The sequence below is a fragment of the Vigna angularis genome, chromosome 1 (assembly GCF_016808095.1).
Source record: "Vigna angularis cultivar LongXiaoDou No.4 chromosome 1, ASM1680809v1, whole genome shotgun sequence".
Lineage (NCBI taxonomy): Eukaryota > Viridiplantae > Streptophyta > Magnoliopsida > Fabales > Fabaceae > Vigna > Vigna angularis.
The window spans coordinates 56,832,665-56,855,118 of record NC_068970.1 but is presented as its reverse complement, the minus strand read 5'-3'; the positions used below and the strand labels follow the sequence as shown (position 1 = coordinate 56,855,118).

The following is a 22,454-nucleotide window of genomic DNA, read 5'->3' as shown; positions in this document are numbered from 1 at the left end:
ATATTTGATACGATAAATTATGTAATTATTTTTGTAATAGAGAAGTAGCTATTTTTGTTGAGTAGTAACCATAATGAGGTTTTGCAGAGACATGTGGTTTGGTCACAGTTTCTCGGACAAAGGAGCCTGCTATGCATATGCTATTTATTTACTATGTGACCAACCACACAATAAGTGCGTGTGTCCCTCACTCCTCCATTATAAAACCACCCTTTCTTCTTTCAATTTCCAACAAACTTTTACTGTCTCTCTTCATTACTTCTCTAACTCTGTTCTATCACTTTAACCACAAAATTAATCAAGAGATGGCTCTGGGAAGAGGCAGTGCAGTAGTGCTATCACTCTCTCTCTGTTTCTTCCTGCTTCACTCTCACATGGCTCATGCTGCCACCTACACAGTCGGAGGTTCTAATCGTTGGACCTTCAACACTGTTGGCTGGCCCAAGGGCAAACGCTTTAGGGCTGGTGACACACTTGGTTCGTTTCCTACCTTTCAGACACTTTTTTCATAAAGATGTCTGAAACATGAAGCACCGACAACTTTTCTGCATGTTTTTTTTCTGTTGCACAAGTTCTGGTTTTTACCCAAGTTTGTTAAAAACATTTTCGTGTGTGGTTTGCAGTGTTCAAATATTCCCCTGCAGTTCATAATGTGGTGGCGGTAAACAGGGCTGGGTATGATGGTTGCTCGACTCCAAAAGGGTCGAAAGTGTATCGTTCAGGGAATGATCAGATCAGACTTGCTAAGGGACAGAACTTCTTCATCTGCAACTTTGCGGGTCACTGTGAATCTGGGATGAAAATTTCCGTCAATGCTGTTTGAGTTTGTGTTCATCACTTTCGATAACTATATATATCTCAGTGCTTTCCTACTCATATACGTATTGTAATGCTAATTGTGCACCCCTCTTTAGTGGGAACTTATCTCAGTTTAATAAGTTGATAACATAGGTATGTGTGAGAAGAAAAAGGGTGCTATCTGTGCTCTCTTCGGTATGTTACTTATTTTCTGTTTAAGAATAAAAAAGTTTATTATTCAATATCATATCTATCTGATAACACTTTTTCATAAATACACTTATTATTCAATCCTTTCGTAATATATATTGTAAGATTATATAGTCATCATTTTTCAGAATTGTCAGCCTTTTTAGAAGGTTGACCAACCCACTTTTAAATGATTTTTGAGATAATTACATTATAAAATTTAACATGTTTTTATCTTATACTAAAATTTTTGATTAAACAAAAATATCAAATACATTTATATTGTCGGTGCACTTTTTCAGATATTTATAAATCATGTAATTCAATTTGTCTGACATTTGTAATGTGAATTTATAGTACATTTTTTATATTTTAAAATTGTAGTGCGTAATGCAAGGTTTTTTGAGTTTTAGATAATTCTAATTTAATGTTTGACCAATTCAATGAGCATATCCAGTACGGTAATCTGGACCGTGTTGACACCGCATAAAAAAATTTATTTTCTACTTCTACTCTGTAAACCAACCACTTTTTCATTTTCTATATTCAATAATTTAATTTATATTTAAAATTAAACAATGTAATTTTATTTGAACTAAATAATTTAATTTAAATATAGTATTACTATTCAAGGTTGTTACATGAACCTAGGAAGAGAACAATGACGTTTAGTGTAAGGTTTTTCAGCGAGAAGATTTGTTACGATTTGGTAACAATGTGACGTGAATAAATGTATATAATAATTTAGTACACTATTTTTAATCGAAATATATTATTCATTTTATTTACTTTTGTTTAATTTACAATTTTCAACTAATGTTGAACTTTTAATAATCTTCTTAAGTATGGGTTGTATTTATCTCAAAAATCTTTTTCTTATTTCTCTTTTATTGGAAGTTCTACATGAATTAGAAAAGGATTATTACAAATACAAAATTTAATTGAAGCAAATAAAGATTAGGAAGTTAATTAGATAATTCAAACAAATATAAAAATAAGCCTAAAATAAATAAATAAAATAAAAAAAGTCTTTAATTAAGCAACACCAGTGGAAAACTATCTTACAAAATCAAATATAAATCAATTATGTTTTTGCCAATATTTTTCGTTTGTTTTTATCTCCGTTATAGAATATTAAGATAACGACAATATAGTTTATGTGAACTTAATCAACATAATAGATAATAATATATTCTTTTCATGAACATGATGATTAGGATTCAACTTTTTTTATTGTGTATGGACAAGCCTTTAATAAAGAAAACATAAACTATACTTTTCCTATCCCTATTATTTGAAAAACAAGTCGTTGGCAATACAACAAAAATATAAATTAACATTTCAACTATAAGGTACAATTTTTTAATGTACACTTTTGAGAAGAGTCAAAACACACAATTATAACATGCTTGTCTTAAAGTTCATCGTATATTCACAAATTAAAGATCATATCTTTTAAAGCATTGGTGGGTTATATATATTAACCCTAAAACTTGGAACTCATGTGAATCAACTCACATAAACTTAATTTTGGACTCAACCCTAAAAATTTTCACATTATAGGATCCACCTGTGATTAAAGCACATGTATCTATCTATAATGATAACTAAATTAAAATGATTATGACTCTATAGGGCCAAGGTGTATTATTTCTCTCAAATCAAAACCATTATGACTGTGCTCCGATCCATGTTCTTGAGTCATCATTTTGAACCATAATAAAGGCCCCAGCATTTCTCAACCACCCCATTACCAATTTCCATCATCTTTTGCTATAAAAACATCAACTTTTCTTACTAACATCATCTTTGGCTATAAAAACATGAACTTTTTTCTTACTATAACAACAAAGTGTTTTTCTTTCTTAATCTTTTGTATTGCAGTTAAAAGCATGGCCCTGGGAAGAGGCAATGTAATTGTTGTTCTAACACTGTCATTTTGGTTCAGTCAGTCACCTACACAGTTGGAGATGCAAATGGTTGGACCTTTAACACTGTTGCTTGACCTAAAGGGAAACGATCACTTGGTTAGTTTCTTTGGATCTCTTTTTCATTTTTATTCATATTTTATAAAGAAAGCTCGAGAGATTAATTTAAGAACTTAATAGGAAGGGTTTGACTAACCAGTCTACTTAAGACACTAATTATATATCTCCGTTAAACCAAACTAGTTGCTTCAATTATTGCACACTGATAAAGTTAACGTAACATATCTAGTAATTTATCATGTCATTGAATTTATTTGTGTGATATGAGTTACTGATGTGACAAATTTAACTTATTCAAAAGATTATATATAGCAGTTGAAAATCATGTTAAAAAACTACCAAATTGGCGATGGTTGAATATCGTAACTATCAGAAGTTTAAATAAGTTAAAAGTAAAGTAAAAATGATTTTTTTTTTTGAATGAGTACATATAAGAAAAGTTAATACTCAAAGACATTTAAAATTTTATATTAAAAAAGATTGAGAATTCTTATATGAACAATTCATATTTAGATATAATTAATCTCCTCAAGCTTATCTAAGTAAAACATTTAAATAGTGATATCAGAACTAATGAGTTATAATGATATTCAATCGGATGAAGACAAATATGTCATATTGTGATAAGACGCAATTTTAATTAAAATTAACATAAATAAATATGTTAAAATAAATGAATTAATGAGACGAATAAAAATTCAACTCATACTTATAAAGAAATTATTATCAATCTAAGTATGAGTTAAGAGTTTCATATTAAATAAAAATAAGAAAAAAAAACAATAGACATCAAATTTTAAAATTTTATATTAAAAATAATGTTAATATCTTTATAATATCCCAACAAAAAATTCCAACAATTAGTATTAGTTAGTTATTTTTCAACATTGTAATATAGCTTATATCACATCATATATTCATTTACGAAGAGTTCTAAAGATAGAATTAAACAACTCAAACAAGAACTCTTGATGACAATATTACATTTTTACTAAAATGATACATACATACATATATATATATATATATATATATATATATATATATATATATATATATATATATATATATATATATATATATATATATATATATATATTTGTATGTATTGTAGTTTTCAAGTACATCCCTGGGAGTGACAATGTGGTGGCTGTAAAGAAAGGTGGTTTACAAGACATGCAAGACTCCAAATGGTGCCAAAACCTATAATTCGTTGGTCACTGCGACTCTGCTACCAAAATTGCCATTAATGCTCTTTGAGTTAGCATTCCACAACTGCACTATCTTATGTGGTTTAAGTATTGTTTGTCCAATTAAAATCTGAGGTTTTACTTCACAACACAAGATAACAACTATTTAATGCTTTATATTTCACTTTTATCTTTTTTAATTTTCATCTTCTATTCCTTTTTTGATTTAGTTATCATTCCTCACTGCCGTTTGATACTAATTACTTCTGTCTCTGATTTCATACAACCTTTATTGAATTATTGTCACACCTTGTTTTTTAAAATTTTTGCATTGAGCTAAGTTTGATAATAAATTTATCAATGTGTCTATTTTCCTTAAAAATCGACTAATTTCTGTATCTATTAATTTGAAAAAACTATGTTATTAAATAATAATGACTTTTAAGATACTTACTATAAAAATTAAAATATTTATTTAATTTATAATTGAATTACACAACCTACACATTAATTATTTCCCACAAAAAATAGTTAAATTAAAGGCTCAAACAGTTTTGTCCAAATTTTTTAATTTCCTTGACGTTATTTTCTTTTTCTTGATGGAAAAAAAATACTACCATATAATATTGGGAACCTTTACATTTTTCCACCAAATTTTATATATATATAAAAAATGAACATTTGCATTCATACAGAAGAAATAATTCAAAATACAATAAAGTTTGACTAAAGCTTGATAATTGAAGCTAATTACAAGGTAAAGAATAAAAATACAATAATACAATTCATACAGACTGAATATTTGCAAAAAAACAAAGTTACACGAAAAACAATATAAGTTAATTGGCACATCCAACTTTAAATATCGAGAGATGAATCAATGGGCCCAAATCCAAATAACTAGCATGATCTTCTTTACGGATATTTCTTAAACTGCACCTCCATACTTTCTTCATGCACCTCCATAAGCAAATTAAAAAGACAAATTTCCCCTCATACTCTTCCCTCCTCTCCGCCTCCACCCCATATTCTTGTAAAAGTTGTATTTCAAATTATATAATTTGAAATGCATTCTATACTTTCCATTCTAGTTTGTATAATCTATATTTTAAAACGTTTTCGAATTATTCACTCTTAAACTCAAAATAAAAAAGAATAAAATTAGAATTTTAATATGGAGAGACGTAAGAAGCACTCTTACATTCATTGCATTAATAATCCAAGATTTTGTTTTCGGCACTCCAACAGTGACTTTTGCTTTCGAGAACTCTATAATTTCTTTTTACACCTACATTGACAAACTAACCTCGTTAATAATATTTAAGAGAGTTTTTGTAACACAAGATTAATTGGCTCTTTCTAAAGATATTTCATGGTGTAGGTAATTTATAATCCTTGACTTGTTTTTCACATACATTCTCCTTTTCATTCGTGCACCCTTCTTTTACATTTAATCGTAAAATTATGATTTAAATACCATGTTAATATTGTATCTGTTTACTTTGTTTGAAATGGTTCTTATTTTTGGAAAATATTCATTTTGATTCCTTCATGTGTAATTTTATGTTTAATTTGGTATTTTCTTATGACATTGTTTACATTGTTAATGACATATTATACATTGATAGTATTTTCTTTCATGGCTCATTTAACACAGTGTACACATTGTCACATTATCATATTCAACTTCCCAACACATCAGAAACTCTAATCACCTTCATCACCACACATCTCCATTGCACATTGTCGGCGATGAGCTATTTTCGTTCAAAACGCAAACCACACATGCATCTTCTTCCAAATTAGAGTCAAGTCTAATGCATCTTCTCAAATCAGGTTTCGACGTTGTCATCCTTTGCTCGCCAGCATTCAAACTTCATTATAGTACTTAGAAGACACAAATTTTGAGCCAGGAAAAACCAACAAGACACAATTGCACCACAAGTCATGTGTGAAGCCTTGTTGGAGATGCAACCCACCATATCTCTACGCAAGAATCGCACCACCAAAACCCAAAATTGCAAAACATCTTTGTCCACCTCGACACACTAAAACCTTCACTACGAGCATGAAAATAACAATCACCACACCTGAAACATCGTCGTTTACCATCAAAACCCTAATCATAGAAATTAATCCACATGAGAATGAACCTAGAACTGCCACATTTGCGTTTCTCTCTCTCGCGATGCCGAAAAACACTTGCAATACAATGTCGAAACAACCACAAAACCAAAAAAGCACCACCCTGAGCTTTAAAACTCTTCAACTTGAGTCCAAACAACTAGAACCCATGATGCATATATGCAAAAAGTGTTTTACCACACAGCAACCACCTGAAAGAGAAAAACCATACTAGAAAACACAATTCTAACAAGCAATGATGAACGATGACGGTGAAAGTGAACAACGATATCAACAGTGGTGGCGAGGGTTCCTAATGTGTTGGGAGATTTAAGATAATGTTGGACAAGCTACATAAGCTAATAACATTATCAACAATGTCTTGGGAGATTGAAGATGATGTTGGACAAGCCACATAAGCCAATATTGTTAACATGTATCATCTGTCGCCAGCAATTTAAACAGCATATAAGAAAAAAAGACCAAATTAAATGTAAAATTACATATTACACTAGTACAAAAATCACGTACAACGTCAAATATTTTGGGCTTTTAACGGCGAATTCGCAAATGACGTCATATCAGGAGATGTTAAATTGACGTCGAATTTAAAAAATTCGACGTTAAGTTAAGATCGAATTTTGTCAATATATGACACTAACTTAACGTTGAATTTTGTTAATATACGACGTTAATCACCTTTTTTGTTTTTTTAATTAATTGTGATACTTTTTTACAACTCTACGAGACCTTAAAAGGAGAAAAACAACAAATTTCAGTTTTTGATATTTTATAAAGCAAGAATTATGAACGTAGTATTAAGGAAAAACAACAATAACTAACAACAAATAAGTTCAATCAAACAACAATAACAAACAAGTTCAACCAAACAATAACAAACAAGTTCAACAAATAAGTTCTTCAAAACGAAAACTAACCTTCAAAATGTGGGTTCGTTGGAATAAAGTGTCGTCACCGGTGACAGAGAAAACAGAATGCGCCTATGAAGGACAAAAGCACGAAAATAATCAGTCAAAACAAAAGAAAATCATACATAAAATGCATTTGTATCAAATGAAAGAAAGATTACATGTGATGGTCATCAAACTTCGTTCGAGAAAAGTTTGAGAAGAGAATAGGGTCTCGCGCGCTAAGATAAAGTGAATGAATTTTCAATGTCCCACTCAAATTTTTATTGAATTCACTAACATTTTGACGTCTATTGCTGAGACATTCGACGTTTTATATCATTTCACGTCGAATTACAATTCTAAACGACGTTTAATAATTACAGTTATTTACAAAAATGTCACTGATCATTTTTAACGTTGACTATTCAGTGGTTAGACGTTAAACGTGTGACGTTATACGATGTTTTTGTACTAGTGTTAAGAAACCAAAATGAACATTTTTTGAAAATCAGGATCATTTGAAAGAGTAAACAAATACAAGAATAAAAAAAAGTATTTAAACTTAAAAGTATTTTGTATTAAAAATAGGGTAGTTAGTTTTTTTTATGTAAAAGGAAAAATAGTTTATGTATCACCAAAATAAAATAAAAATGTTTAAATATATTTCTACTCCTTTAAGTTGGGATATTTTTTTCTATTGATTTAATTGTAAAATATGAATTAATTAGTCTAGTGTATAATTTACTAAAAGAAATCAATAAATACTCAATTAAAGGGACTACATAAAAGTCGTAGTCCATTTACAATCAAATCACGTTACGCTTAACATTAATCAAAGTCATTTCGAGCCAATTTCCTTTATGGAACAATTACCATAAGTAATTGACTGTAGCAATAAATTCATGTCGTTTTGGGACAGAAAATGGGATGTTTTTCTCTACACTTTTTTGCAAACAATAAATTTTACGTTTTTTATTATTTTACCTAAAATTCCTTTTTAAAATAAAAAATACTATATTTGTTTCCTCAACTATAGAACTGTTTTAAAGTTTAAAATAATATTAATTATTTTTTATGTTGATTATATTCTTAGTTTTAATAGTAAAATTTTTGAAAAGAAAAAGCGTATACAACACTATAAATGTTGTTGGTGTTTTTTTTTTTATTTATATATATTAAAGAAAAACTCTACATATAACTGATCAACAATACCTACGATATTTATAGTATTGTATATAATCTTTTTTTGTTCTTTTAAAATGTTCACCTAATTTTTAATTAATTTACACATATATGCTGCATTTATTGTAATTAGAAATAAAATAGAATCACACTATAGATGAGGAAAATTTATGCTACGTCAGTTTCTACATATTATAACAGAGTAGAACAAAGATAATAATTAAAGTCAAGCCATTTTAGAAGAAAAAAATAATTGATTAAAGAAGGTAAAACTTTATATATATATATATATAAGGAAAAAATGTGAATTTTTTTTTTCAGAAAAGGTAAGGATTAATAAAATAAAGTATAAATTTAAACGAAATCATGACTCTAGAGATAAGCTGAAAGTGGACTCTATGGTCATTTGAAAATTGCTACCTGATATAAAATTCACGAACCTGTTAAGTGGGGACCAACTTAGAATATCTTTGAGAAGAAAATGGCCATTGCATAATCAAGTAATCATTTTAAACTTTAACATAAGGAACTTCCTGCCATTAATTTCTTTCAGGCCTGACCCCACTGTCCATCAAAATGAAAGATGAAGTTGGCCCCGCCAGAACAAATTAAATCATAATATGAAATGTAAAGTCATGCATATATGCAGGAAAAAACATCTAGGTAGGGTTCATAAATCTGTAATCATTATGGTAGTTGCATTGCCTTATTCTTTTGGTGTAAGTTGCACTGCAGTATATAATATTATAAATAGATAGATATAATGAGAAATGAAAACTGCTTATTTCTGGTTTGGAACACTGAACATTGATTCATTGTTGCATCATATGATGATGATATCTGTCAGCTCCAAAGGGCACTAATAGATTCCTCTCCCATTTACAAAGAATTGATGTAGCTGACATAATAAATCCTTTTGGTTGGTGGTGGTGGTTGGTGCTATGTGAGTGCATTATGTGGACAATTTAGGGCAGGAATTTGGTTTCCATTTGAAAACACTACAACTCATAATGGTGGCCTCAGAACAGCATTGCCAAGTCTAAATTAATCATACCCTAATGCTTCTAGGAATCCAATGCTGCAACTGCTACAAGGGTCTCACACTACCCAATGGAGTTTCAACAAGTGGAAGCGCATGCAAATATCCCACAACACTTTTTCAGTTTAGATCATTGAAAAGGTGCAACATTGCCATCAAAGCCAAGACAAAAGTTTAGGACACTAACAAAAGGGGAAGTTAAATAAAACATTTACTTATTCACGTTCAAGTTCAGCTTAGGTGGTTGACTTTATATAACACCAACCAAATAAAATAAAATAATATAATAGGTTATGATCAGTGAGTTGCTTCCACCCCCAAGATCCTCCTTTTGCTGGGAAAAATAAAAGCAAAAACTAAGTACCTTGTGTTCACCAAGCAGTGCTCTTGCTTCCTTGTAGAAAAGTTACATGTTATAAAGAAGAATCTGCAAAAATGTAAAATGGAAACTCATTAGGGTGAGACATACAAGAAGTTGCAGACTGCATATGCTGAGAACAAAGTTAAAGGAATCATGGCATGAGTGTATGTAAATTAACATGTGCATGATGTGGAAAACTATGATTATGCAGAACTCAGAAGAGATAATATGAAAGAGAAGAGAGCTGAGGCCACGAAGGTTTCTCAGAAGCAGATTCACATAGCTCGTTTGGTGTTCTGACCACCTCCAGTTGTCACTGATCTTTAATGGAGGTGGACAGAATGCCAAATTGACTATAGAACAAGATTCTGAGAAACCCTAGAGGCTATATAGAGCAAAAGGGAATGGAAATTCTGGGTGAGATTTGAGGATGATGAGATGAGAGACAGGTTTTGACTAAGCAATGAGGAAGAAATAGTTTTGTATGATGAGTTTTGAAATGGGAGTGGCCTTTTGTAGAAAGAAGGTATAGCATGCATGTAGTTGTGCTGTCTGTTGGAATATTTTGGCCTTTTGGTGCTTCTGTTGTTTTCAAAGACTTTCAATCTCTTGGTTTTTTTCTAGAGAAGTTTAATTGCTGTTATATATATCTGCTTAGGTGTTGTACATTTATGACAAAAATAATGTCTACTCTTTTTGAATTTAGACTTTTGAGCCCTTAGAGTGCAACATTCTTTGCTGCTAATTATATTTTGCAAATGGTTAATTCTTTGACATTGGTTGTTATGTCGCAATTTGCTTGCATTGTGATTTCACTATGCTTTTTTGACTTGCTTCCAAAGGAGGAAGCAAAATGGGCTGGCCATGTCCCCCACTCAGTTTCTAATTATTTAATTTATTTCTCACTTGTCACACTAATTATTTTACTAATTTTTGTATAATTTATGTTGTATTTTTAAAATATAATGAGTTTAGTATGTATTTTGAAATATGTTAAAAAAAATAGTATCTAATAAAAGAATATATGTTCTTAACATTGGTCAAGTTGAGATAATTAAGATGTCAGTGATATCTAACTTGAGTTAGAAAAATGTTCTTAATCAACTTAACTTTTGAGATTTATTACTTTAGAATATGCATAACTTTTGATTTGTTTATTTACATAATGAAAATCCTAGAAACATATTTAGAAAATGGAATAATCTAGAACTATATAGGTTAAGTTTTTACAACAAATACATCGGTTAAATTATTAAATTGGCTTGATTGAATGATATTTGGTCAGTTTTTGGAGTCTGAATGTCTAGACATAATGATAAGAAATGTTCGGTATATAAAATAAAATATCCACCATGGAAAGAGCATGCACATATTCAAAAGATATATTAATGATTTAAATTTTGTTTTAGTTTTAAAATTGTCTAATAATCATTTTTTCTATTACATAATCATGACACATACTTTTACGGAGTGTAAAACATTCTCATTCCTTTGAATCATATTCCTTTACGGCTAATTTTACTCGTTAAAAGGAAAAACTGAACAAGGTTTTTGTCTGAAATGGTGGTTCCTAGTTTTGCACAAAAAATGTCTCATGGTTTGGTTATTAAAAACCATAGAACTGTCCAGTTCTTAATATTAATGGATAACAAATAAGATAGTTAGATCAATAAGGTTAATTATGATATCGATTTTCCTTTAATTATGATATCTTAAACATTTTAAACCTTAAACAAGTTTTCTTATAGTCACTTCTAAGACAAACATAAAAATTGAAATGTTATACATAAATTAAAACTAATTTATGTGTTGCGTTATAAAAACTTCTATATAACTTTTTAAAAAATTTGTTTAACTTAAATAATACTAAATATAATATAATACGAATAGAATGTGATCATTTTTCTTTTGCATATTCCTTTTTTAATCTTCAATATAATATCAAATTGCAAGTCATATTTACTTTTAAAATAATTATTCATTCCTAAATTATTACTTTAAAATTGTATCACATTTTATTTAATTTAAGATACTTTCTTTAATATTTTTAATTATTGGTAACTTATCAATTGCTTCATAATCTATTGTAGAGTTAAAGTCTCCATAAACTTTTAAAATAAAATAGTAAAATACTTTAATACATGCACTAAAATAAAAAACGGTAAATATTTTTAGTAAAAATTGTAAACTCATGATATATAGCTATTTAATTTTCTCATATCAAAGAGGCTTATTAAATAGTTATAAAAACACTTATATTAACTCTCCATTTTTATAGCAGTTTTTTACTCTTACTTAATAGAAAATTTAGCAAATATTCTTGAGATCCATAATGCTGTACCAATTAATTGCATAAAGTTACAAATTTATCGTTTGGCTTTAATTCTAATATTGAATAAAAAATTACAGTTAAGTAGGTTCAGCAATTTGATATGGCTACTTAGAGAACAACCTTTGGATCTTTTTCCAGTATTTCTTGAAAAAACATTTAGCATTGTTCATTCTTTTTATGGAAATAAGGGTTATAAACTGAAGTATATCACATAATGAAAGTGTTACCCTATGGAAGACAACAAAATGTGGTAACAGATCTTAGTTCATAAGGTTGCTTCCCCACCCATGTCTTTTTTTTTTCTCTTTTATTGCAGGTCCCATCCCATGATAAAAGATGGCTGATGTTCCATTTCATTAAATATTGCATTTCTTTTGAAGTCTGAATTAAAGAGAAAGGTATCTTCGTAAGTTTAACTCTGAGTATGCTGCTTTTGTATATGCAGATTAGCTTCACATACATCCATGAATATGCAAATTGAACTTTTTATAAATTAATTATATAATTAATAGAAAAAAAAGTAAATAGTTTTCTTAACCTGTTCTAATTAAATTCTTGTTATATGGAAATGCCAGATATAGGAAGTTATAGCAATTTTATAAATGGAACTTTTCTACAGGTTCAAAGTGTTACCCCAATGGAGACAACAAAATGTGACAACAGATCGTAGTTCATAAGGTTGCTTCGCCACCCAATGCCCTTTTTCTCTCTTTTCTTTGTAGCTGCAGGTCCATGATAAAAGATAAGTGAAGTTAAGGATGAGAACGAATGGGATCATATACATAATATTTATTTATTGGATATCAAATTTATAAAAACAAAATTTATTTTGTTATTTATTGGATATTTATTTAAAAAAAATTCATAGATTTTTAAAATAGGACAGATATCCATGAATATCTATAGATATTTAAAAAATTATATTTTATAAATTTTTAAAATAAAATATAAAAAATTAAAAAATATATTTAATAAAAATTAAATTAAATATAAATTGAATTTTAATATTTTATGGATAACTTTAACTTGTTTATAACGGATATTATTGAAATCTGATTTAAAGATAAAGGTATCTTCCCGTTGAATTCTGATAAAGGTTCATTATATGCAACATGAGTTTAATTCATGTAAGGGATCAACACGAATTTTAACCTAACACATTGAGTTTATGTTATTTTTATTTAATACGAGACTTAGACTAAGATTTATTTTCATATGCAAATAGTTCCACATGCATCCATGATTATGCAAATTCAACTTTTAAATCGTCTGATTGGTGTAGACAACTTCATTCAATTTTCCAGTTGATTTTTCTGTTACAACTCTAGTAAATTAGGTGGCTTCTATTTCAGTATTCTTACAAGAACTGTGTGAGTAACTAGTACTGAAAAAAGTGATAAAAAAATCCGAAGATTCAGGGAAGAAATTCTTTACATCATTCATGTGTTAATGCATGAGGAAACTCTCATGTGTTTAGGTGAAATAAATTACGTTGAGAAGCATATTCTATGTTTGTGCATATAGCTCAAAGAAAATCGATGAGCATAAGAAGTTGTTAAACTGAACCAGTTGATAGCAACAAAGAAAATTTCAACCAAAAGAATTGTTGTACAAAGAAAAGGCCTTCAATCACATAATTGGCTAAGGCATGATCCATAAAGAGAACATGTATGTCAATGGTAACATCAGGATCCACCAGCTCTGTGGTATGGCTTTGTAAGCTTTTGATCGATTACATACGGCCTGTTTGTCGTGATAGGAGCATGTCGTTTGATTCCTGCATTCAACAAGAGTAATCAAAAGAAATAGAGGCAATGATATGAGAAATATCTTGTATAATCCTATGATGTGTTCCCATTTCTTGAAACATTTAACTTTCAAGACCAAACCTACCTTGATCCACAGAATACGACAACAAAGTCTGCTTTTGAACAGGTTATTAGACTTGTAGGGTCATCAAGTGCAAAACTATACGCTGCAGGGCACACTTGTTTGAAAATTTTGGAGTAGTTTGAAGGCAAACATGTTGCAGGGTTTCCATAAGTCCCTCTGCAGCAATACTCGTCAGTGTTGAAGACATCACACGCACTACGGCATCCAATAACTTTGTCATTGTCCTTTGAAGCCAATTCTGAGGGGCAATTCTGCCTCAAATCTCCATCACATCCAACAGTGCTGCAGTTTCCTGTGCCATTGATGGCTTTCACTACTATTGGTAAGTTGAAGCCATTCACAAGGCTAACATCATAGTAATCAAGTTCACCAAGGCTGAAGTCAGCACTTGTTGCAGGAGGGTTTCCAGGGCCAGTGCAGTTTATGCTGGTGCCACAGCCACCAGTTTGGCACTTTCCATTGCCACCACTGTCAAAGTTGCAGCCTGTTCTGGCCCATATCCTCCCACTCCATCCATCAGGAGCAGTATAAACAGTTGATTGCCCTGCTTTCAATGTGAAGCCATCGCCACTGTGGTTGTCACTGCGTGTTACGCCAGGCCATATTGTTTCCTTGCAGTAATTTACCAAGGTGAATGTCTTGCTGCTTCCACAAAGTTCAGGTGCTGCCAACCAACAAATCAAAACACCAAGCATAAAAGTAAATTTCCATCCAAGAAAAAGCATAGAAGCTCCTTGTTTTAAGAGCTTATAATTTGGTTAAAATCTCCCTTATGGGAACTTAGTGTACTAATTTACTAGTTACCAACTGTGTTAGTGATGAACCAAGAAAACTATCTAATAGGAATTTCAATCTTTTTTAGTGTATTGATCCAAATAGGAATATTGAAAGTTGGGAATAGAGGAAACTCAAAAAATAGGATAGCACAAACCTCAAGTGTGCAAAAAACAGACTTTTGTGTTTTTCTTTGTAAAGTGTTACTTCACAGAACAGACTTGTAACATGAGGTTTGTATCTACGTGTGTGTATTATGAATCTGCATTATGTAAGATTTTCAACCCATGTAGTAAAAGTAAATGTAAGTGATATAAGTGGAACTTCAATTGGAAAACATCATTAAAAACATTTCAGGAATAGTATTTAAGGTTTACACTATTTGGTTCACTAAGGTTGGAAACAGATAAAGCTTAAAGAAGGAAATACCTGAGGTGATGACAATGAAGATGGAGGTGAGTTTGAGCAGTGCAATGTGTGTATTAGCCATGCTCCTTCTCTGTCTCTTAGTTATGTGACATTTGATGTGGTGTGAAGGGTTGTTATTTAAGAGGACAGTGGAAGAATACGTGAGGAAGAGAGTTTGTGAACAATACTGACAGCCTAAACAAGCTTCCTTGCTTAATCAGACCAAAAATACCTTGCCCGCTTATGTCACACTGATATCTTAAAAACTCATGTTTTTCACCTTTACGCACTTTTCACTAATCTTACAAGTCTTTCCTTTATTTAACTTTTCTCTTGTTTTAAGAGAATCAAATTCACTTAGATATCTCATTTAGAGGATCATGTTTTAACTGACATGGTTGGTCAGATAAAAATGGATTCTAAATCTCATATATGCGTGACTTTATTTTATCTTTTCCTTTTTCAAATGTTTCTTTAAAATTATGGGAAAATGGCACCACTTAAGATGAAGAACAATATATAACCTATATAATGCAGAATCGCAGAATAGACATGAAAATTAATAATGTCTTGCCCTGAGGGATGCTTGTTTCTCAAGTGCAAATAGGACCTTTTCTTCCTCTGAAAGGAACTTTTCCAGTTAGAACATAGAGTCTCAAAGCAAAGCATTGCAAAACTGTGCACGTCATGGATCTGTTTGTTGCTTCATTAGGCCATGAATCTTTCTGTGGTCCATTCTATTTGAATGGGAAAGAGATTAAAGATGTTTGATCTCAGGTTCCAAAGCTTCAATTTCCAACAGAAATTGCCTTATCAAAGATTGTACTATCAGGAGGTGATTTTGATGTTTCTAAATTTCTCAAAAGGAAGTTTCTGTATTCTCTTACTTTGTTGAATTTGACACTTTGTCTCCATATTCTTTCATGTTCTTGTTGAAGTTCATAAGCCTCTTCCTTTGCATCTCATCTTCTCACTCACATTCTATAGCTCAATTATAAGGAATCCAATAAGAAAACTCTCAAGGACTGTTCTGGAACCTTCCATTTCCCTTTTTCTCTCCAAATTTTTTAAATCCTTCCATAACTTTGATTTTTATCTAAAACAATTCTTGTAAAGAAAGAGCAAGAAAAGGTTACAGTGATACCTCTATTTTATAGTTTATTTATACATATCTAGAGCCTCCATTTTTAGGTCTAAACACTCTCCACAAAAGTGAATGTATTATATTTTACCAATTTTCATAGAAATATTCTAGCATGCAAGTATCTCCTTAAAGAGATATACAATGGTTATCTTCTAATTTCATTTTACTTTTCACATATAAATAATTGACCTTATCAATAGGCTTTGTTCAAGTGTTACTTCTTTAAATAATGAATTATCGTATACTTTATAATTTTTTTTTCTAAAAAGAGATACTTCCAAGAAAGAAATTCCATTTCTTACTCTTATTTCCCAGGAAATACTATTATCAAACCAATTTCTATTTTTTCCCAATCTACAAATTCTCGGTGCTATGCATATAATTTTATTTTATAAATACTTTTAATAAATTATATGGGAATCTATTGATTATAAGTTATACTATGCAAGATTTTTCGTCGAAACTGTGAATGGTTTAATATGTTAATGTCATAAGTTGAACCTAATATTAAAAAAAACACTCAATTCATATAATTGATAAAATTCAACGTACCTAAAAAGTTATTCATCTTATCAATTTATGGTAAGTGTTCAATGACATTATTTTTAGATTTATAAAGTGTTCAACTACTAATATCTTATTCACATCCCTCACAAAAGCTTTCTAACATTCTACCACAAATTATAATTGCCATTGGTTTGTCATTAATTTAATCACTAATTTTTATTTGATTTGTTAATTCAACATCGCTCCTTCTTCTCCCCGGCGAGGCATCCTTCTTCGTCGCGAAAGAGCTACAAACGAGACTAAATGTAGAGATCTTTCTTGGTTGCGAGGTTTCATGCTATTGGGAGGCACAATCTGTAGTAAATTGATCTTGGTTATGGTATCGCAAGGTTCTGTTGCAGGTGATGGTGCAACGATCTCTCTTTCTATCACTGATTGTGTTGGTTGGCTGCACTAGTAGTAAGGTTGATACTATTCGTCAATTTTCAATTTTTAAAAAACCAAATTCCAGGTTACATACTTCTTTATTAAGTCATGTCATGCCATTTAAAAACTCCATAACAACATCTGTAGTCACTGTTTATTTAATGTGTTTAATCAATTTAATAGTAAGTGTAGTCACTGTTTATTTAATGTGTGTTTAATCAATTTAATAGTAAGGGTTGAATTGCATCCATTTTTCTAAATCATGGATCCAATTTGAGATAAAAAAAAATAATAAATAAATTGATTTGCAATTTCGAATAAAAAATAAAACCATTGAAATGATTAAACCTAATTTAAAAAATATATCCACATGTTAAACAAGCATTGTGTTACATGACAATAACAATTTTACATGTCAATATCACGTGTCAGTGTTTTATATTTAATTTGGTCCTTATATTTGTTATTTTTGTTCAATTTAATCATAATTTTTTTCAAAAAATTAAAACAATTTTGTCTCTTTATAAATCGACATTAAATCTAACACTTGACACTACCAGTGTCACATAACACTATTAGTGCCACATAACACGAAATTGTCTTAACATGTAAAAAAAATTTAATTAAAAATAATTAAAAAGCACAAAATGTATTGTTTATTGTTCCTTAATTATTTAAATGATATTAACAAAAATGCCTAAATTGATGAAAATTAAAACTTTATTATAAAAAATTATTAAAACTGAATTAACAAAACCGAAAATAAAACTAAATTAGTATTTTAACCAAAATTTAACTTATTTTCATTTAAAAGATCCAAATATAAAACTTTATTAGATAAAAAAATACATTCTCACTTAAACTGTAAGGCATTAAATACTAACAATAAGTTTATGATCGACTTTGAAGATTAATCTAGAGCCTATATCACCCTATTAACTCTCCTTAAGCATTTTAAATACTAAATTTGTGCTATCCAATATTTACAACTCAGTGTCTTCATCGTGATATTAATAATTTCATACCCTTGCGTTTTTTTAACATACAATCACATATGCAGTTTTATCAAACAACAAAGTAGTTACTAAAAATAACTTCAATTTAAAATGAAACTATAAACACATAATCAAAATTCTTTAATAGGTTAAACTGTATTTGAACATAATGAATGAGATAAAATATTAAAATATCGTGATAGTATGGTTTTCAAATTTCGAAATACCGAAATAAAAACCATGTCCTCTTCAAACTCCCGCTCCTTCTTCTCTCTCACTGTTGCCATCACTTTCTCTCACTGTTGCCAATTAAGAGAGAGAAAAAGGGTTCCTCTATCGCCTCCCATCCCATCCAGATCTTCCATGCTACCCTTTTTCCATTCCTCTTAGGTAAGCTTCCTCAATTCACTTCCAACTTTCTTCACTCTTTTTTTCTCCATTTTATCTACATACACCTTTCTTTTATTCACTTTCTCAATGTTTCATTTAGTTTCTATCTAATGCTAGATTAAAAAAGTAATTTTTTTAATGCAAATCTGAGAACCTTCGTTAATTGGCATCTGGGTATTCTTCTTCTGCATTCCCATATGCTACATTGGAATCTTGATTTGTTGACATGCTGTATTGTTCTTTATAGTTAGCGCTTCGTTCAAAGAAAGAAAGATTGTTTGGATGTTTGACTTCCCTGTTGCCGATTGTTAATCTGACAGCTAAAGTTGTAAAATTCACCGTTCAATCAGTGTTTCCTTGTCTTGAGTTTTCTTGATGTTTCTTTTCCTCGTTCTTTGGTCATATGATATATGAAATTTGAGGGAGATTGTTGTTTGTGGTTTGTGGACTTTTCTAATACTTGTGCATGTCAAGTTCGTGTTTTTTTTTTGTTTACTAAAACTGAAAAAACAATGTTTTGTGGCAGTGTTGTGTGTTTGTTATAGTAACTGGGCCAGATGACATGGTGTGGTTCATGTAACCAACCACAGATAAAGGTTTTTTGTTGCTGTTGTGTGTAGTTTTCATAACCAAAGAGGCATAATGTGGTGTGATCTATGTGGTCAATTTCGAGATAAAACTTTTGTTGATGTTGTTGTGTATTTTTTTTCTCATTCAAGCCCAATGATATAGTCTGATATATGCGGCCAATTTTAACTACATTTTGATTTTGAAAGATGGTGTTGATTCCGTGCACAGGTTGACAACTATCTGTTTGATTCTCCATTCTTGTTATCAGCTATGGATGCTCTCCCTGATGCCATTCTCCAATGCATCTTGTCCCAGATCACCAATGCTCGTGACGTTTCATCATGCAATTGTGTTTCCAAGCGATGGAAGGACTCCACCCCCTATGTCAGAACCCTCTATTTTCCTCGCAGTTCATTTGACTCCCCGTCGTCTTCTGAGGGTGCTGACAACGTCATAGAAAGAATGGTGTCAAGAGTAGTGAAGTTAGATGAGCTAATTGTGTATTGCCCCTTTTCCCCTAATGGCCTTGCATCATGGCTGTCACTGGTGGGGCATTCTTTACTTCAGCTTGAGCTCCGAATGGATAACCTTAATGACAACCAAGGCTCCAGTGAGAGCCCTTCCAAATTGGACTATGTTGGTTTTGCTAAGAATTTGGAGTCTCTGAAACTGTGGGGAGTGTTGATGGTGCGTACCCCCAACTGGGATGTGTTTCCAAACCTCAAGAACCTTGAAATTATTGGTGCGAGATTTGAGGATCATGTGTTGAGTGCGGTGCTTCACACTTGTCCTGTTCTCACTAGATTGTTGCTGCTTGGATGTGAAGGGGTTAGATCGTTATCTATCGAATTGCCATGTTTGGAGCAGTGTAAGCTGGATTTTTATGGGATGGGAAACTCTTCTCTCACTCTGACTTCACCCAAAATAGAGTCCCTTGAGGTACAAGGCTGTAGCTGGATTAGAGTTCCTAAAACCAAGCATTTGAGGAAACTTTCGGTATCCAACACTGCAGGTAGTTAACTCGTTGTTGTTGTTACTGTTGACTGTGTCTCAATTATATGAAATGAAACCAATTTTGTCTCTACGTATGTTCATGGATTGTTTGTTCATTAAGCAAAACGTAGATAGTTTTTTTCTAACTAGAATTAGTTTGTCTTTGATAACCTATACTGATCTTCTATGCAAAATTTCATTACTTGAAAAACTATATTATTTTGGTGAAATTCTAATTTTGAGAATATACCAAAAGCATTTATATTTTTTCCCCTTTTGTCAGTTTAACTAACCTTCCTTTGAATTTATATGCTTTCAGGGAGAGTATACATGGTTGATTTTGGAAACCTTTCAGCTCTGGAGTTCCTGTGTATGAGGGGAGTTCAGTGGTGCTGGGATGCCATATGCAAAATGTTGAAATTGGCAAGTGAGGTGAAACACCTCTTTATGAAGGTTGAATTCACTGGGGACTATGATGCACTTCAACCCTTTCCAGAAATTGATTTTGTTGACTTCTTCAACAGTCATCAAAAGCTGCAAAAGTTTGATATCCATGGAGCCATGTTTGCAGCACTATGCCAGAAGAACAGTCTGAAACATGTAAGTTCATAATATAATTACCCTTCTGATTAAGGGTTCTTGTTCTATATTTCAATTCATCTAATGGGGATATTTCACAGGTGGATTCAGGGTTTGTGATTCCATTTCTGGAGGAGGTTGTGATCACAGTGAGGTCACCTCTCAATGCTGAACAGAAAATGAGTACACTGGAATCATTGCTGAAGTACGGGAAAAGTCTTAGGAGCATGGTTATAAAGATTCTGGAGATGAAAAGCTGCCATAGCAGTGCTGATGATTTTTTTGACGAGATTTGCAGGTTCAGATACATGAACCATAGCATAGTTAGAATAGAATAAAGCTCACGAAGAGGCTATTATTATTTCTTGATGCATTCATAATTTAAGACGATTTTCTTCTGAACTAATTACATGGTTAACATTTTTTTTTTCTGGTTTACATTTGAAATTGACTCTTGGTTTAGTAAATTTGGAGAATAAATTTAGCATCCCTTCCATGATTCTGGAAAATTGCAGATGCTTTGAAGATCCTTATGTTTCCTTTTCCTGTTTAAAGGATTATTACTCATTATTACATTACACCATTTTCAATTTTATTATTCTTTTTCAGAGAAAAAAACATGCATTGATAATTTGTGTATATATTTTGCAGTCAATCTAATCAAAGTTATCATAAATATGATTTATTAACTATGATAATAATCACCTTGGAGATTATACTATCATTAGATTTTAGCTACTTGATAATATTAAGTCTAGTACATTTACATTATAATTGATTAAAGTCTAGGTTTTATGTATTATTTTTTAATTACATTTAGATTCTTCAAGTCCTTATCATTTTATTCTACACTTATTTGGCCATTTTTTTTTAGTTCTAGAAGTATTGGATAAACCTTCCTAAAAAGGTTCTACAGTAATTAGATGCAAGACCAATTTTCCACAATAATGAAAAATTAAGGTATCTTATCGTGCATATTGCTTTCATAACCTAAGTCAAATCTGTCAGTAGGAATTGTATTATATTTTAACAACTTAATAATATTTTTTTAGTTCTAGCCACAAATTTTGCTAGCACTCTCTTCAAAGTCACGACCTTTTCATAGAGCTTTAAAACATTCATTGGTTGATTCAAGAGTTTGTCATTTTTCGAAACCTTTTCATTGAGGATTTTTATCTTTTTCTTAAAAACCCGCGCTCCTATGAGAGCATGTTCTTCTTTATTTTCTAGAGTTGATATTCTCTTGTTGCACACATTTTCTTAAAAACTCGCGCTCAAATGTCTACTTTGTTGAGTGTCTAGTTAATAGTTTCCAATTACAGCACAAAAGAAGATGGAGTGCTATCAAGATTTAACATGTTATTAATTTTTTACGTGTTCGACTCTTTAGTTGTGTAATTGCACGAGTAAAAATAGTTTATATTAAATGCACAAATAAGATACTTTTTTGTTTTGACACTACATTTTTTAGGTATTTTAAACTCTTTCATTCAAGCATTCAATTCAATGTTTAATATAATATGATAGCTCAACTTTGATTCATTTTCATATAAGATTGGATATGGAGTGGATATTTGAATATCAATCTAGAACTAATAAAATAAATTAAATTTATAATATCTAGTTAAAATAGATTTGGATTAAGATTTATATCTATTTTA

At 30.6% G+C, this 22,454-nt stretch overlaps 3 protein-coding genes and 1 long non-coding RNA gene across 6 annotated transcripts; 2 read left to right on the top strand and 2 right to left on the bottom strand.

The window, feature by feature from the left end:
- The first annotated feature begins 221 nt into the window (after positions 1-221).
- Positions 222-1,040, top strand: LOC108321881 (basic blue protein). The gene is made up of 2 exons (XM_017553778.2): positions 222-477; positions 624-1,040. The coding sequence occupies exons 1-2, from the start codon at positions 306-308 to the stop codon at positions 821-823; spliced, it is 372 nt and encodes a 123-aa protein (XP_017409267.1). The 5' UTR covers positions 222-305; the 3' UTR covers positions 824-1,040.
- A 4,746-nt stretch (positions 1,041-5,786) lies between these two features.
- LOC128193658 (uncharacterized) lies at positions 5,787-10,372 on the bottom strand. 2 transcript variants are annotated; one of them, XR_008245074.1, is made up of 4 exons: positions 9,786-10,372; positions 8,823-8,946; positions 7,228-7,290; positions 5,787-6,501 (listed from the first exon to the last, which is right to left on the bottom strand). It is a non-coding gene; the product is annotated as an uncharacterized LOC128193658 (long non-coding RNA). The 2 variants fall into 2 exon arrangements; XR_008245072.1 differs by having other exon boundaries at positions 5,787-6,255.
- A 3,155-nt stretch (positions 10,373-13,527) lies between these two features.
- LOC108321883 (pathogenesis-related thaumatin-like protein 3.5) lies at positions 13,528-15,345 on the bottom strand. The gene is made up of 3 exons (XM_052867545.1): positions 15,211-15,345; positions 14,008-14,671; positions 13,528-13,891 (listed from the first exon to the last, which is right to left on the bottom strand). Exons 1-3 carry the CDS (start codon positions 15,269-15,271, stop codon positions 13,756-13,758), a joined length of 861 nt encoding a protein of 286 aa, XP_052723505.1. The 5' UTR covers positions 15,272-15,345; the 3' UTR covers positions 13,528-13,755.
- A 3,155-nt stretch (positions 15,346-18,500) lies between these two features.
- LOC108321878 (F-box protein At1g10780) lies at positions 18,501-21,320 on the top strand. 2 transcript variants are annotated; one of them, XM_017553775.2, is made up of 4 exons: positions 18,501-18,651; positions 19,490-20,233; positions 20,534-20,814; positions 20,895-21,320. In XM_017553775.2, exons 2-4 carry the CDS (start codon positions 19,492-19,494, stop codon positions 21,129-21,131), a joined length of 1,260 nt encoding a protein of 419 aa, XP_017409264.1. In that variant the 5' UTR covers positions 18,501-18,651; positions 19,490-19,491; the 3' UTR covers positions 21,132-21,320. The 2 variants fall into 2 exon arrangements, with proteins under 2 accessions (XP_017409264.1, XP_017409263.1); XM_017553774.2 differs by having other exon boundaries at positions 18,502-18,651; positions 19,450-20,233.
- Positions 21,321-22,454: the final 1,134 nt, after the last annotated feature.